General features: G+C 41.9%; 1 protein-coding gene across 1 annotated transcript; it reads right to left on the bottom strand.

Annotated features, from left to right (window-relative positions):
- Window positions 1–3: 3 nt before the first annotated feature.
- On the bottom strand, window positions 4–3680 carry LOC145438816 (kinesin-like protein KIF3A). The gene has a single exon (XM_080316174.1). It carries the CDS (start codon window positions 3533–3535, stop codon window positions 1490–1492), a length of 2046 nt encoding a protein of 681 aa, XP_080172300.1. The 5' UTR covers window positions 3536–3680; the 3' UTR covers window positions 4–1489.
- Window positions 3681–18834: the final 15154 nt, after the last annotated feature.

The raw sequence follows: 18834 nt of genomic DNA, 5'->3' as shown, positions 1-18834 counted from the left end.
AAACTGTAATAAATGTAAGATACAAAAAATGATTGAGGATCCCGAAATACGATGTATCACATGAGCGCAGAATATTACAGAAAACGCGGCTCACCGAAGTTGAAAACATATTACATTTAGTTGGACATGAAAATACTTACAACGACATCAACTCTGTGTCGTGCCCGTATACAGCTGTGGATATAAATGTGTAAAGATATGAATTTCTGCAATTTGATTCCTCACATTTATCTACAAGGGTATGCGTTTCACACATATTGTGCAATTATTGTAACACATTAAGTAAATAACGGACTACTACACAATCCACAACATGAACCATTTCTAATATGTATGACAACATGAAGTGGTCTTTGCAACATAGAACAAAATATGCTAGAATCATATGATTGACTCTGAATTAAAGTTGTCTACGGAGTTTTGCCAACATACCGTAATTTAAAACTTGACCTATACTAAATAATACAGAGAATGCGATAGAACATCAATATAGCATCATAATAACAGGTAATATAGAATATGTAACACGGTGAAGCACATACACATCACTCAAATACAATATCACCTATATATTCTGCATGTGAAATATCAAGAAACGAGTATAACACGCAACTAAAGTATATGTGCAAATACAGCAATCGAATAAGGTTGGTATGGATGAAAATTTCAGGAGCAAATATTGCAATGTAATGAGTTGAATATTGACAGCGAGGACAAAGTTGCTGGATTTCTTCACTGCGTTGAATTACAGTAGGGCCATGTCAGTTAGTAGACAACAACCAAGTGAGTTGTATGTATATGATGAATATCAGTATGTATAGGATGTATAGTATCTCAGAGGTGGTCAGAAAGTAGCCATCGCTGGTACTCAAGTAACTTTATACTCGAATACAAGTAAAAGTAATGAGCCACTTCCAAGATATGTCAAAACTACTTCAAGTGGAAGTGGATAATGAAGGTATGAAAAGTTCTCAAGTAAGTGATTTCAAAAAGCAGATTCGATCGCGAGGTCACACAAAATTACAAATGTCACTACAAACGGTTGCAATTTTCGAAAATATTTTTCTTAACCGTGGAACGGAAGCTATTTTTCGCAGTTGGTATCACAATTTCACTCGTAAAGGTGACCCAAACGCACCCCGATATTGCATCCTAATTTACAAAATCCCAAGTCTAAAAACGAAAGTAGTTCTTTACCTTAAAAACTGAAGTACAAATATCTAAAACCAGGGTAAAAACATAACAACTAGAGTAAGTAGTTGAAGTACGCAAAATCTACTCGAGTACTCACAGAAGTAGAAGTACCTTGTTACTGACCCCCTCTGAGTACGGACAAATATCAATCACACAATGTCACAATACAATTATCTAGTATGGCACACCAAAATAAAACGCCACGACTTTCAGAACACTAATTTCCAAAGGTGCGATTCCTCCTTTTGGCTTACTTGGTACAATAACATCCACTTAGTCGTTAAGGTAAATTGCACTATTCCAAAACCGCGTTGATATCAGCCTGCGTAGTGCGTTTCTTTTTCCTCACGCCACGACCTCCTGATTTCGAAGGCTTTTTACCATACTGCTCGTGCAACGCTTGTTCTGTGTACGCCAAATAAACGTGGGACAAGTCCGCCGCAGTATCGTCGTCATCATTTTTAACCGGACCAGGACTGGGCCGTCGCATGTTATTCCCGGTGTACGCGATACAAGGCATCTGCCACTCGCCAACCTCTTCGTTCCACTGAGCCTGGTCCTGTAAAAGCGCCCAGTACAAAGGCGGGATGTACGCGTCGCAGATTAAAGTTTGCTTTTCAAGCTCATTCGAAGTGTCGCGAATTCCATCAATAAGAGCTTCCATCTCTCTCTGATGCTCTTGAGAAAGATCTTCTAATTCTGCTTTCGCGGCTAAATACATGGAGTACAGTTTTTTCAACTTTTTAGTCTTTCCGACAGCCTCATCTTGCAGAGAACTATACTTTTCTTCAATGTTAACTCTTTCAGCTTCTTTCTCTTCAATCTGCTGCCGTAGAGCATCCTGCTGTCTTTTCTGTTCTTGCAGTTTCATATTGGATTCTTCGAGAAGTTTTTCCTGCTCCTCCGCTTTTTTCAGTAGGTCCACGCCACCTACGATGACTTTACGTTCGATAGCTTTAAGACGGTCTTGTAACTGATCATGTTCCTCTTTTGCTTTCTTTAACTCATCCTCGTGTTTTTGTAAGTCCGCTTTGACTTTATTTTTTTGCTCTTCCGCCATTTCTTTTTGCTCCAACAACCTTTTACGTTCTTCTTCGATTTTTTCTTGTATCGCCAGCATTTTCGCGGAGGACTTATGGCCAGTACGCTTCCTTCGAGTTACAGTACCGTCAGGTCCAATTTCCTCTTCTGATTCACTACCAGAGCCATCTCCACCACCGTCTTGTAATTTCTTTTTAAGGTCTTCGATTTCTTTCTGAAATTGCCGTAGCAATGCGTCTTTTGGGTCTTCGTTGATGACCGCACGATTTTGAATGTTTTTGGCACGGTTAGCGTACCGTAGAGTGGAAATAGTCTCGTCGTAGTTATAGTTGGCCGGGCCAATATTCGCGCACATCATTGTTTTTGAGTTACCTCCCAACGAGTCTTGTAAGAGCCTCGTGAGTTTTGAGTTTCTGTACGGAATGTGTGTGCTTTTACCGTCAACTAACGCGGATATTACGTTACCCAATGTGGATAGTGACAAATTAATTTTGGTGGCTTCCTTCAACCTTTGACCCGACGAACCTGTTTTAGTCTGTCTCTCAGATCCAGCTAAATCTACTAAATGAAGCTTGCCAACTCGGACGTGATTTTCACCATCCACACCCTTTTCACAGCGTTCGGCTGTAATACTGAAAATCGCGTGAGAACGAGACGAATGTTCATTCATGTTAGTGGCACCGACTGATCGATTTTTGTTACCAAGCGTCATAATCCTGTCCATGTCATCTGCGTTGTTAACGACAAACATGGACAAATCTTTTACGTACACGCCAATATCAGGGCGCTCTTTAACTTCATGTCGCGCATGCTGATCTTTTCCAAGGAGATCACGGACCTCTTCATTGTAAATCTCATAATATGATACTCTCACTAAAAATTGTGACTCGCCTTGTGCCTTTGCGATATAGCCGAAAATTTGGGCGAAAGAGTTAGGAATTATGCCTCTGTATTCTGGAACAGATCTAACACCTTCCATAGTGAATGTTTTCCCAGTTCCAGTCTGTCCATAAGCGAAGATAGTCCCATTATATCCTTCCAAAACTGAATCTACGATAGGTCGTGCAGTCAGATTGTAAACATCCACTTGCTTGCTGTCTGGTCCGAATACGGTGTCGAAGGTGAATACCTTTGGGGGTTCTGCTCCTGCAACGTTTTTGCGGACAGATATCTGCCCGCGTACCTCGTTAACTTCAACTGCACTTTGAAAACCTTGGCCACGTTCCTTGTCGTTAAGTGGGCGGCATCTCACGACTACTTTGACGTTGTCTCCGCTGTCGCCCGGTTTCGATGATGACATAGTTAGTGCTTAGTTTGGTCTCGCTATAATCAACTGACAAATCTCCTTCTCAACGAAACTATAGCTGAATCGTGGAGGTGCTCAACTCTATAACACACCACAGCATTCCGCTTCTAGACCAGCTTGTCGTAATATGAGCCGTCGCTATTGGTGATGCCCATTGGAGGCAGTATAGGTATGCAATCGATAATGGTCACGTGATTCGTGATGGTTCTGCAAAGTTTTTTTCTCATTTTAAAACAATTTTTAACACAAAAAATTGCTATTCGGTATTACTACATTTCTTTGCTTCATATCACTGAAGAACACGGAGATACTAGATACTTCCTACAGTGATACTGATAGCTTTTTGCTCATAATGCTCCATATATCATATGATCGACCGAAAAGATCATCGCTCTATCAAATATATCGGACCTGACGTGTGGAACAGTATCCCGCCGGCCATTCGACAATCGACGAGCATGTCCACATTCAAGTACCAATACAAGCAATTACTACTAAATAAATACTAGTTCATCCTAAAGATTACCGGACCACGGCCTGACCTATCGATCTCGCCTTCCATGACATGCCACCCCATTTTTTCTCGCTTGCTTTTTTCTATACTATCTTCAGTGTGCGTGCCTCCTCTTCACATCGCCTAGGCCAAGGTGGGTGTCTGATTCCAAAGACTACTCCAAGTCGCTTTGACACCTTCCTTTCTTTTCATTGTGTCGAATTTTCGTGGTGTATTGAACTGATGGCTAATCTCATGGCTCAGTGAAATTGATTCACGTCACAATTTCCATTTGGCTACAGGCAATTTGACAGTCATTTTTGACCGGCTTGCCGAGAACTAAATTTGGTAAAACGGGTATCAATCGAAAGCTGACTCTGCACTGATTACGAAAATACAAATTTTATTCCGCTCGCGGCCCTGGAACCCCCACAATCAGCCTCCAATTTTTCATTGTTATGGAGATTGGCATTGGGACGCAACAATGCTGTCTGGCAAAACGAGAGAATAGCTAAAGAGCCAAAGAGTGGCTGCGCAGTGAGAGGGAGAGAGCTTCGCGTCAATATGAAATGAGCTTGTGTATTGAACTTCGAAGCGCAATCCCGGCGCGCTGTTTATGCTTTCTATAGACCAGTGGTTCCCAACCGGTGGGGAATAGACGCAGTTGTTAAACATTATATACTAGGCTTACCATATTTTGGAAATCTAAAAAGAGGACGCTTTTTCCGAAATTTGAGACTTGCAAAACCGGAGAGGAATTCTCAAAAATCGGTGAATTTTTCCCACTTTGTCAACTTTCCGCTCAGAGCTCAAAATCCCGTTCCACATTGCTAGGTGGTTGACTAAAAAAAGAAAAAAAAAAGGTCAATTTTTCGCTCAGAGCTTAAATCACCGTTTTTCACTCCGAAATACCCGCCGGAGCGTCACTTCTGTGCTAATTTACGGTATATCACTCGCATTTTGCTCTAAATGTGACCTAAATTTTCAAAAAAGAGGACAAAAGGGCGTCCTCCGCGGACACTTTCAAAAAAGTCAAAAAAGAGGACGTATGGTAACCCTATTATATACAGCAGGGGCGGGCAACTTCTCGAGTCGGCGGGCCGGATATAGGAAAATTAAGTACTTGGCGGGCCGGATTGCTGAATCGATACAATATTCGCCCATTTATCCACATTCCACATATACAAGGAATAAATCGCATTTAATGAATACATTTTAACGACAGTAATGTCACTTCAAAGCCATTTCTCGCCGATAATGACGAAGACAATGTGGATTTGAGAATAGCATTGTCATACAGGCGCCGCCATGTCTGCTTCTATCTGATCAATCAACACACGGTGCAATCCTCAATTAAGATTTCAAGGAGTTCGATAACCCCGGTACCTAATTTACGTTAGGGTTGAGTAGGTGACGAGATAGCATCGTTGTTCAACTGTGTGGCCTGAGAAATCTCGATAATGAATTCATGCCGTCCGCGACCTCTACGAAATTTGAAAAGTGGCCCGCGACCCGTTTTGAGTTGGCGACCCCTTGGTATAAGCAGTGTTTTCGTCTTACAAAAGCCTAGAAGTGTGCCATGCTACAAGTCGGCGGTTACAGAATGAAAAATAAGAAATATCAGCCTGGTGTAATTGATCATTGTTGTCGACAAACACCATGATTACCACAAACGACATTAGGGTTGAGTACATCGCAAATGCCAGTGGCGGCTCGTGACAATATCGGGTGGTGGGGCAAGGGCTGCAAGCGACTTTTTATCAAGATGACGTCACAATGGAGTTTTCCAACGTAAACAAGTAACTTATTGGTACGAACTACGGTAACACGAACTTCCCGACAACAGTGATGTAACGTATGTGCCGCGAGAGGTCTGCCGGTGAGCTGTGACTTGAAGTGTGGTAACTGCGTAAACGGCGTGCGGAACAAAGATTTCACACGGCTCATGTTCGCACTATACCTGACTTGACTAATTATCTGCAGAAATGGAAATGACTATAACTCGAGAGATTGCGTAAGCCTAGCTGGAAAGGTCAACGTGTTCGGACACATACGCAATTGTTATCTCATAGATTGGACAATGTCATATTGAATCCAAAACATAATTCTGAAGAACTACGGATAGCAGCCTCGGAAATTCGGTCCCGATACAGCATAGGAGATATTTTGGCCTTGATGCTGGAGACTGTCACACGACACATACGGCTTACGGTCTATATGTCTGCTGCAAAATCGCCTTTGGAAAATATATTACCGAATAAATACGTGGATGAAAGCCGAAAACTTGGTACACTGTTACATGAAATCAACGAGAAGTAGCCTCATGACCGTTTTCGGTATGGTACACTGTCAAAATTAATACAAACAGACCAACACCGAATTTTGCGTAAAATTTACTGAGGAATAGGCTTATCATTGATCAAGCGATCAGCTGTTAGCCGCCATCGAAAACGAAACAGCTATCGCGCTTGACAGGGGTTGTAATTGTAAGCAAATGGCCTGAAGGCCACAATTTCACGGTCAAAATTGACATTGGAGAATATAAAATAAAAGTAAATATTTGAATGCAAACCGAGGATGTTAGTAAACTGTTTCATGATATCATCATCTCATCACTTATCTCAGTATGGAACACAGTTAGCGTTAACACAGATACGCCGACTTTTGCGTGAAATCCGCAATGCGTTAGGTAGGCTAAGTGTCAGATCAGCGCACATCTTTAACATACTCGACCTTGATAACGAAATTGCTGCCCTAATCATTGAGTGCCAACCTTAAGACTTGGCACAGCGTTCGATACTAAAATCAAGACATACCATGCAAAAGCTCATGACGGATCTAGGTAAGGAGCATCGTTAAAATCAATGGAGACCAATACCGGCTTTGCGTAAAATATGTTTGCGATAAATGACGAGTCAGCTCTCACTCGACTTAGGAAACCAAATTACCACTAACACAGTACAGTGACAAACTTGAAACTTGGTACCGCGTTGAATACTAACATTAAGACTTACCGTACCAAATGTCATGACCGATCTCGGTATGGAACATCGTCAAAATCAATGGATACCAATACCGGCTTTTGAGTAAAATCTGTTTGCGATACATGACGAATCAGCACACACTCAACTTCGGAAACGGAATTACTACCCTAAACTTTAAGTAGAAACCCTGAAACTTGGGACAATGTTAAATACCACCATCACGACATGACATACCAAGTTTCAAGAATTATCATGGTGTGAAACACCATCAAAATCGACCTATACCAGCAAAGGTCGACTAAACGCATATGACGGTAACCGAGTTCAGATGTAGATACGATTGTTACATCACACCTTAAGGGCGAGCAGGCTATGTTGCCCCGGTTGCTCGGTCATTTTATGAATAGGAGAGAGTAAATCACTGTTTCTTTATTGTGCGCAGCTTTGAGAGAATAGACAGTGAAAGCTTGTTATGAGCGCTACCGGGGCATGCCCCGGCTAGGCATTTGCAAAGCGAAAACACGAAGAGAATTCGATTTTCGCAGAGACTTCGCTATATATATGGGCATTTACAAGCGAAAGGACAAGAAGAATACGATTTTTGCTGTGATTTCGGTATATATAGATTGCTGTGCGTCTATAAATGGTAAAGAACTGTTATTGAACAGAATTTTAGGTGGGGCAATGCCCCAGTTGCCCTATAGGACGAGCCGCCACTGGCAAATGCCGATAATGCAAGTCTTCTCGCTTCGACGAAATTACGCGTAAGCTCCACTCTAGCACGCTGCGCATATACGTATATAATAACATGCAGTAGGCAGTCACTAAACTTTGACGTTGTAAGCAAGTAGTGGAAAATCTCGGCAGACTAGGGCCGCGGGTCACATTATCATGTAAAACGGAAAACTGTCCGCGGGCAGGACAAAATCCCTTCGCGGGCCGGATCCGGCCCGCGGGCCGTATGTTGCCCACCCCTGATATACAGGATAGTCTACATATTTACGAAGACACGCGCGATTAACGATACCAGTTAATTGCTCCGGAATGGATGTATCGAAATGTATTTGTTCACCAAAACTCATTATTGAACTCTGGATAACAAATGATGGCGTTACAAACACATGCATCACCCCCAATATGGCGTGATATAACTCTTTCGCTAAATTTTGAGAGTTACCGGTATCAGTTCACAATACGTTTTATGTTGAAGTTATAGGCGATTGTCTTGCGTACTGGTGTGGTTTTCCAATAGCAAGTTCTTATGCTAAACTTCGGGCAAAATGTTATGGAGGGGCATTTTTAAAGATATTCAAGAGTTTGGGGTTGTGGGGAATGAAGACTCGGAATAAATCTGAAGTGGGGAATAAAGCCAAAAAGGTTGGGAACCACGGCTATAGACGCTTCGGTAGAAGCGAGCACACATTACCAGCCTTTCCTTGACTTGTAAGGGTAGATCTGGGTCCACAGAATGCATTAGGATCCTACGAATTATCGCGCATCATCCTTCAACTTATAGAGATCCGTCTAAGTAGGTGTCTACATTAGATATGTCAGATTATTATGATATCGATTGCCCTAACCCGCTTGTTGTGTATGGCTCCAGCAGAGACACGTTGCGCTGTTGATACTATCTATAGTCGCATTGGTCAAGTGTGAGCACACATTACCAGCCTTTCCTTGACTTGGTCCGCGAATGCAGCAGGTAAAATGTTGATAAAAGTATAGAAATTAAACATGGAACGGCAACGACCGATTTTGCAGCTTCGTTCCGCTTCGCCGAGGCTGGAGTGGGGAATTGTTTTGCGTAAGCGACTGTAGGATTTCTGGCAATCCAAAAGCTATCTTCCTGAGCGCAGAAATTACTGAATCTGGTCTTGATCGAAAGCTACTGTTGCACCGATTCCGAAAATATAAATTATAATAATGTTCGGGCACTGATCCACCTGGAATCTGTACCTTTACGTACCAATTTATCGCCTTACTATAGTAAGCATCGAATTTTGCGAGTTGATGAACTGTATCGCTTCGAAGTATCAAAAGTTGTTCACAAATATTTTTCCAATAGTCTCCCTCCTGTGTTTGATGACTTTTTCATACCTGCTAAACATGTCCATTCCCATTACACAAGATCTTCGTCTAAAGGAAACGTCTACTTACCCCAACCCAATAGCAACCTAACTAAGAGATCTATCGACTACTCGGGACCTATCATCTGGAATGCATTACCATCACATATCCGTGAATTGCCTTATAATAGATTCAAAAAAGCCCTACTTGATCGCCTCTTGTCGTTACACTAACACTGTTGCCCTACCTCGCCCAGACATTGCTTCATTGATCATTTGCTACCATTGTTTAATTATTTTTTATGTTTTCCTTTCCTAACTAAACATTTTTTCACAGCCAGACTGTTCTGAGTCAAGTGTACCTGTTTGATGCTGGTGTGATCAGACTAGATGACCTTCACGGTCTTATCGATCATTCCTATCTAATACCGAATACTGTGCACGCATATTTTCTGGACCACCATCACTGCCGTTTGTTATGTATTTTGGTTCGATGAAAATAAAGACTCTCTCTCTCTCTCCAAGTCTGAAATATCGGCATTGTTCAGAACAATCGGTTAACCGCAACACAATGGCCATAACAATGACCCATTGCGACTCTTCGATTGTTCGAACAATGCCGATATTTCAGACTTGGAGGACGGATTCTAGGTGGATTAGTGCCTGATCATTATTTTAATTTATATTTTCGGAATCGGTGCAACAGTAGCTTTCGATCAAGACCAGATTCAGTAATTTCTGCGCTCGGGAAGATAGCTTTTGGATTGCCAGAAATCCCACAGTCGCTTACGCAAAACAATTCTCCACTCCAGCCTCGGCGAAGCTGCAAAATCGGTCGGTCGTTGCCGTTCCATGTTTAATTTCTATAATAAAAGGCTTACAGCAGGGTTGTCGAACTAAACTGGGATCGCGATCCGGATTCAATCCATTATTAGATAGCTTGCGGGCCGGACCAGTCAAAATATTCCAAAATGTTACCACCAAATCCTTACCTTTGTTTTTCACTGGAATGCTCTATTACCAAGCCTATAGGCCTATATAGCACTTGTCAGGAATACAGGAGTTTTAACCGAACAGTGACGTTCACGTTGGAATTTGGTTTATCATTTTTCAATCAACACTCGGATTTCTCCGAGTGCCAGAGACCGGGTGTCTTTAATTTGTACATGTCGCCAATGTCACCAATGTCGACGTGTATCTATTTTGTCAATGTCGCCAATGTCACTAATGTCGCCAATGTCACCAATGTCGCCAATGTCACCAATGTCGGCTATATCACCAATGTCACCAATGTCGGCTATATCACCAATGTCGCCATTGCCGACAATCCCTGGTTTACACGAATGACATGGCGAGGAGGAGCCTAGATAAACCTCAAACACATTACGTAGGAATAGCGAGGAGTCTAGATAAACCTGCAACACTTAGGTAGGAATTCTAGAGCCAACCTCGGTCGGACTCGAACTCGTAACCGAGCGAGATAGTGTACTTTTTGCCAGCGTACCTACGCCCGGTCGTGTATTTTCATCGCGAATCTTACACTGGAATGTATAAAGATTTCGACGTTTATTCAATTCAACGTAGGCCTAAAAATGTAAATATTATGATTAGTTATAAATAATTTGCGTTTGTGGCCATGTAATCTTCAGGTCAAGAATCGCGTAGTATGTAGCGAGATAGTCGAAGTGCTTGAGTAGCCGAGTGATGAATTTCATGGCTTCAGAATTGGAGTTGTTTGGTCGAAAAGTTATATCCCATGCAGTCTGGAGTCATAACTTGGTCCACGTCATTCGAGTACAGGTCAAGTCAATACCAAGATTGATTCAAGTCGAGTCACCAGAAATCCTGTCATTACAGTACCCTAGTTTCGGCCCCCGAGCGGCATTGGTGACATTGGCGACATTGACAAAATAGATACACGTCGACATTGGCGACATTGGCGACATGCACGAATTATAGACACTCCCAGAGACCTCGTGCGTGAGAAGCAATACAGCGGTATCATTGCCGCGACGCCAGCTGAGTTCTCCACTCTCGCTGCGCAGCCGCTCTTTTGCTCTTGAGCTACTCTCTCGTTTCGCCAGACAGCATTGTTGCGTCCCCATGCCAATCTCCATAACAATGAAAAATTGGAGGCTGATTGTGGGGGTTCCAGGGTCACGAGCGGAATAAAATTTATATTTTCGAAATCAGTGCAGAGTCGGCTTTCGATTGATACCCGTTTTACCAAGTTTATTGCTCGGCAAGCCGGTCAAACATGACTGTCAAATTGCCTGTAGCCAAATGGAAATTGTGACGTGAATCAATTTCACTGAGGCGTGAGATTTGCTTGTGTCGACACCATACAGGACACTATGGTTTCACATTCGTTTTGCCAGACAGAAACTATGCAATGTGCATGCCTCCTCTCTATATCGCCTAGCTAGGCCAAGGTGATGAGTGTCTGATCTCATAGACTATAGTATACTCCAAATCGTTTCGACGCCTTCTTTTCACTGTATCGCAATTTTTTGGTGAATTGAACCAATAGAAATTGTTAATAAACCGAACCGGGATAGTGGTTATACTGAATGTTCCCTCTGAACTACGCGCGCGCACGCACAGAAGAATTAGTGCCGATCACAAAAAAATCCACCTGTGGTTCGAAAAAAAAATACAATCACTACAGATGTACAAATATACATAACTAATTTGTAATCAGCATTTCGAAGCGACACCATCTCTTTTCGCAGAAAATGTATTAAAACGCGATAAAAATAGGCTTACCAAACGTCCTCTTTTAAGAGGATTTGTCCTCTTTTTTGACGTTTTTGAAAGTGTCCTCGGAGGACGCCCTTTTGTCCTCTTTTTGAGATTTTGTCCTCTTTTTTGAAAATTTAGGTCAGGTTTAGAGCAAATTGCGAGTGATATGCGGTAAATTAGCACAGAAGTGAAGCTCCGGCGGGTATTTTGGAGTGAAAAACGGTGATTTTAGCTCTGAGCGAAAAGTTGACCATTTTTTTTATCAACCACCTGGCAACGTGGAGAAAAACGGTATTTTGAGATCTGAGCGGAAAAGATGACCTTTTTTTTTTTTTTTTAGTCAGTCAACCGATCACAAAGTGGGAAAAATTTACCGGTTTTTGACAATTCTTCTCCGGTTTTGCAAGTCTGAAATTTCTGAAAAGGTGTCCTCTTTTTAGATTTCCAAAATATGGTAAGCCTAGATAAAAACAACTCGGACGCAGCGAACTTCAGATGAGTTCGTAAAAATCGGGGAAATCGGGAGTCGAGTCAAAGTGATGACCCTTTTTTCAGTCAACACCACAGATTATCGGAAAAAATGCGGGTAAATTGGGATTCAAGCCGTGGTAAGCCTATTGTTACGCACTGTTGTCCAAGGGACCGCGCAGTGAGTTGGTGAGTTGATGAAAAATTATCGGGAACATTGCTCCTTTGCTCCAAGCATGACGAAAATTCTGGACTTTCCTCGAAAACAGACCGAAATTTTTTCCTTCTTGGTCTCACCCTCACTCTCTTATTAAAAGGGCATAATACTTTAAATTGACAACTGTAAATAGTGAAAAGTAAATAAGTTGAGTCACAAAATATGACGCAGTAGGCCTTGACGTAGTAGCCAGAGAACAACTTGAGTAGGCTACTTCGAAAACCTAGAAGCCCTTCGTTACTGATCAGTGTCCACCGCTGTATATAACTTCAATTCGGAGCAGCCACCACTTCAACCCAAGATGAATTTCGCACCTGATACACGAGAAGGTTTCCGTCATAAGTCAAACGATTAATAACAAATATTGGCGCGAGAACGCGTGTTTTACGGCTTCTGCCAATGAGCCATGCACTGGGACAAAAGCTTCAACTTTGTCTGCGACACTGCACAGTGCGCAGCTCACGCAACGACGTGTGTTTCGCGGTCTGTTGACACGGAGTGCATCGCGTTGTTGCAAACAGGTGCGATTAACTCACTTTCTGGTACCGACATAATAACGCTTGGTGGCGTTAAAGGATTGTTTAGTAGTGCGGAGCGGATCGACAAATTCTCTGGTCCGACTCCGATCCGGTTTTTCAATTCTCTGGTCAGGCTCCGATCCGGCTCCGGCCGTATCAGGAAAAAAACTGATCCGGCTCCAGCCAAAAATGAAAAAGTCCGTCTAGAAATCCGGCCCTACACGGGACGGGGGTTCCATGAATTTATAAATATGGCTCGTCTATTTTCGCACTGGCTTGGCGGTTACTTGCGTGTGGTTGGTTGGTAGTTATTTAGTTGCAAAATTCATGCTTATCCATAAAGATTCCGGCCGTATCAAAAAAGTAGTGATCCGGCTCCGGCCGTAACAGAAAAAGTACTGATCCGGCTACGGCCAAAATTGAAAAAATCCGGCCGGATATCCAATCCGGCTCTGGCCCATGCTCCGCACTTTAGTACCATATTGAATTTTGATAATCCGAATCCGCCCGACACCTCAAGTCTCCGAGGAACTATCCGTCCGAATCCGAGCAATCTCCACCAAAAATCCACGCGAATCCGAATAATGCCGTCCAGAATCCGAATCGAATAACTTTTATGAAGAATCCTATAATTGTACCCCTGAGATGAGTAGTCTTTACAAAGGCTAAGGTTGGGGTTAACTGATTTATATTTGCTTGGAACTTTGACAGAACAACTTTAGAGTGCTACCAGTCCTATTAAAAGGTATTATTGACTGCTCGTGTTTGGTTGTCGATAGCACGATTTTTTCTTTTGACTTGAAATCAAAAGTCACGTAAGGCAAGAACTATCCAAAAATATCCGAAGCAGAAGTTACAACTATCCGAAAATATCTGAAACAAAATCTGTCCTTGAATTCGAATCCGATCCGACTGTCTCAAAATTGTGAAAAATCCGGTCCGAACTCCATCCAAGTCCGCCCGATGCTCATGACTGTTTGTGTCTCACCCCATCTTGCAGCAGCATGTTGAGCTATCACCGAAATGAAAAATGCACACATCAGGTGCTGAACTAACGAATTACTTCCATTTTTTCGGATTGCTCAAGTAGGTTTTGTCGATTGCACAATACTTGCTCATGTTCATATGTTTTAGACAACTTCCTCCCGTATATACTCTAGCTCAGGGGTTCTCAAACTGGGGGGCGTGAAAGCCTCTGAAGGGGGGGCGCGAAGCCGCAATTAACTTTAAAATGTTTGGCACCCAATCGATTTACCCTTATATCCTGATTAATGCTTTGTATTTTGACCTAATTTCGTCTTTCAGAATTTTCTCATCAACAGCTATTACCTTCAATGTCATCAAACTATCCGTTGGGATTGCTAGCATGCTGATTGCTCTCATTATTGTTATTTTTATTTCACGATAAGGGGCGCGCGAAATTTTTGACAGTCATAATGGCGGACCGGGGCCTACGATATTCGTTGAATATCGTAAGCCCCGGGTGGACGTATCGAAAAAAGTTTGAGAGCCCCTGCCTAGCACTTTTTCATTTTACACTAGGGATTCTGAAAAGTAGGAAGTAGTTTGGGGATAGGTTTGCATCTCTTTTCTGCGTCAAATTGTCATGTGAACAGCGCCAAATATCCATTACAGTATACCTGCTGAATATATTATTGAAAATCGTACCGATTTGAAGTGTCAATATAGTCATTTTGCGTTATATAGTCCGGGAGATGCATCTTGTAATTTCAAAAGTATCCACCACAATGGGACCCCTCGATCAAACCTACTTTACGACCCTACCTTCTCGAATACTTTTATGACCTTTCATTTTCTACTTTCACTTGAAGTAATTTTGACATGTCTTGAAAATTGCTACTTCTACTTGCTATTGAGTAGAACTTTACGGCGGTCGCTCTACTTCTACTTCAGTTAGCAACGCCAAATACTTTGACCCCTCTGAAATGCGTATATGCACAACTTGCTTAAATACTTATTACTTGCATGTTTCCTATTTTTTCGCTGCGCCTCACAATCTTGTAATGTATAAATTGATAAAAAAGATGTTAAACTAAACTGAACGGAGTTGATTTTATATCGCTGAAGTTGACAGGAACCTCACCCAATGCTGAAAAAATAGGTTGGCTTCTACGATTTTGAATTTCCACACGATGTCGATTTCTGGGTTGCGGATTGCCGAGTCAGAATTACGGGTTTGTGTGATAATTAAGGAGTTAAGACAGTTTTCATCACTTCAGATTGCATGTCTGATGCGTAGCAATCAAAGTCTGACCAGCAACAGTAGTTCCAGGGTGTAACATTCAGTGTCATTCTTGATTTCTAATCTTTTGTGAGTCGAATGTCTGGAATCGTATATATGGGTTATCCTAGTTTAGGTATTTAGGGGCGAATTTTGAGAATCCAAGGTTGAAGTTCATACTTATTATTCGGGCCTAATTTATAGTTCGAGATATATTTTGAACACACAATGTCAACCTCATTGAAGGCCTGACTCAGTTGTGACGTAACTATCAGATTTTTGTTTCTTCCCAAAACAATCGCATCAATAGAATTCCACAATACTACAGGATCCGTTTCTGACTCCAAGTGGTATTTCAACGAATATTGTACATTGTATATTATAATTAGGGCTCGGCACAATGATTCGAGTACTCGAATCTGAATCGAGCATTAATTTTAATGATTCGGGTCGAGAATTGTAAAATACGGATGTTTTCGAGTACTGAAATTCTACGCTCCTGGCAACTGAAAGTTGAATTATCAACGAGAATTATAGTTTCGACACCATTTCTCACTGTGGAAGACTTAGAACCTGGATTGGCCGTATCGCAGCATTAGAAACATATAGTAAAAAGCTACTAACGTTAGTGGAAACAACACATTTCCGAAAACGTGATCGTCCCACAACATTGTAACAAAGTGCAATGAAGTAGGTATGGTCGAAAAAATGCCGAAGTATCTTTAATGTGATGGATAACAGGCATAATATTCTTTGTGGTGACATGATAGGTACATATTTGAACTTTGGCATATTACATTCTGTTATTACGTCATAATGAGTGATACTCGAATCGAATCGAAGCAGAATACGTGATTCAGAATCGAATCACTCAGGTACTCGATTTTGCCCAGCCCTAATTATAATGCATATTTCTAATATAATACCGCCATACAGAAAATGCGAAGCCTTTACTGAAATTGAGAGAACGGCTGAGGCAAAATATCCTCATGAAGTTGAGCAATTCAGGTATACATTGCGTATGTGACGCCACAATGAAATAATGATGACATTTTATTAAATGAAATTAGTCGATCTTCCCGGTGTTTAACCTGATTCAGGTAACACGTAATAGTGCGGTCGTGCCGGGGTAGGGTTTAAAATAGACAAAATTCTCTCGTTGACGAGATTTCACAACGGTATTCCAGTTCATTTTATTTTCAAATAATAACGGACATATCTAGTATCTTAGACAATGATGCAGAGATTTGAATGGAATGATGATAATTATTATTATATACAACGACGACATTGGTACTTATCGCCTATTCAAGCCTTGTGCGCCATGACAATGCATTTGATAAAATTCAGTAACTTTGTTTTTAATTGCATGGACGACCTATTTTACTCGCGCACTCCCACTCTCTGATGCAGACTTTGGAGTTCGGCTCTACCTTTATCTGTTTTTTCAGGACGCTGTGCATGTTCCTAGCGGGATCGGTGATGAGGAGTCCATATAAAACTCTGACACATAGCAAGATTAGCAACTGGGGGCAGAGTCGAGGCTCGAAACAACGTCCATTGGTGTCGTGACAGTGTCGCTTACCACATTGCGCCACTTGATTCCCTGAATGGAATAAAAATCCGAGAAATTTGCGATTGTTTTTCCTTCCGAACGCTGCAGCACTGCATGTATTAGTGCTGAATGTTCCGTATGGGGACCAATATCACAATCAATCTGAACCTGAAGTAGGGTTACCATATTTTGATATCCGAGAAAGGGGACACTATTTACGTGTGATATTAACAAACATTATGAAACGGAAGATTTTTCCAGACGAAGGTGATCAGTCGTGAGTTGACTAAAAAAAGGAAATTTTACCGAGCCGATGCCTGAGAACCTGTTTCCACGACTGAGATTGAGTTGACATTTTTTCTTTTTAGTCAACCTGACCGTCAATTGTATATAAAGCCAGTTTTCTTTAATATGTCATCTCCCAAAATCACTAAATGAGAACGATTTGTGAAAACAGAGAACATTTGGGTGTCCTCGGAGGACATTATGGTGTCCTCGGAGGACATTATGGTGTTACTGAAAAAAGAGCACTAATTAGAGAAGGACATAATTATGGTATCCCTATGTAAAGAGATTCGGAGGTACAGAACTTCAATATACAATTGAATCGGATATTCATATTTGAATAAACCCCAATATTTTCGGCTGACACTGGTCATACTCAGTGGTCATGGGTAATCGTCAGCAACTAGCAGAGAATTGGAGAATATTTGATATGAGCAATCGTCTCGTAATAATCGATCATTATAATCATATAATAATCGTCAGATGATGTCTTTTCATCCGATCAAGACACACAATGTACGACGCGATGTTAGGAACAGATAGGAGGATGCAGAAAATACTCGGTTTTATTTCAATATGAATATGAACCAAAATTACTTATGTATCAGCCAAAGGCACCGATACAAGATTAAATTATTGAAATTGAATGATTCATTCAAGATATGCCGCAGTGTCGACTCCTGGAACGCCCCACGTTAGTTCTAGGCGTTGTTATAAGATAGCGCTCACGCGGATAGGATGTCGAGACCGAACCAATATAGACCCCAAACATTTAAGCTGAGATTATGGCGTCGACCCAGGTAGGACTCTAATTCGCAATAACCAATTGGTGTTGCAGCCGTAGTATGCCACAAAGCTGCCGCCATCTCGGTCGTAAGTAGTATTTGCGGAATGAGGATACCCACTTTTAAGGTTGTGCTCTGTCAATGAATGTCTTCACTATTAAATAGCGTATGGGTAGGTTTATTGCATGCCACTTGTAGCAGCTAGGTAGGGTTTGACGATCGAATTCCACAGTTTGACAATCACCTGGTGATTGCCCCATATTCAATCGTTTTTATATCCAAAAGCGTGACGATAATGCCCAACGCGTGTTCATCAGGTGTACTACACGTAGATATTTGTGTTACATCGCGGTCTTATCTCGTCTTAACAGGTCAAGATTGGGAATGGGTTGCGACGCGAATAGTCCCAACCCACACACGATTGGTTTCCCTCGCCACCTGTTGATTCAGAGTCCTGGCTTGTTTGCACTGTTAAGCACTGTCGCCCACGAACAATATCAAACGTAAGCTTGAGCAAGCTCTCCGCCGGCGTTACTGTGTAATGAGACTGCGATCCAGGTCACGAAATCGCTCTGTTTGTCGACCTAATGCTAATTGCAAGTGTTGGAATTTATATTGCGCTTGACGTGAATTTGGAAAACGCAGGACGGTCCTGATGGAGCAAGTGAATAAAACGGGGTGTGTGCTCTAGCCACAGGTACAGGTAGGATACAGATGAAAGCGGTCAAACTCTGACGCAAACGGTTCTCGTTTCCAAATGACGTAATTCTCTCGCCCAGGCCGGACTAACTAAAAAAAGGTATAATAATAAAATGGAAAGGCGGATTGAACGCGATCGCCGAGGCAAAGCGAACGTTTCTCCGCAGTTACCATAGCTTTCTGCATTTATTGGAAGTATGGCACCGGCAGTTTGTGGCCAAAGGAATATTTAATGAAAA

The sequence above is a fragment of the Botryllus schlosseri genome, chromosome 5 (assembly GCF_051294905.1).
Source record: "Botryllus schlosseri isolate E-star chromosome 5, Bs_hap1, whole genome shotgun sequence".
Taxonomy (NCBI): Eukaryota; Metazoa; Chordata; class Ascidiacea; order Stolidobranchia; family Styelidae; genus Botryllus; species Botryllus schlosseri.
The sequence above is the reverse complement of the archived record's forward strand: the minus strand, read 5'-3'. Positions and strand labels throughout refer to the sequence as shown.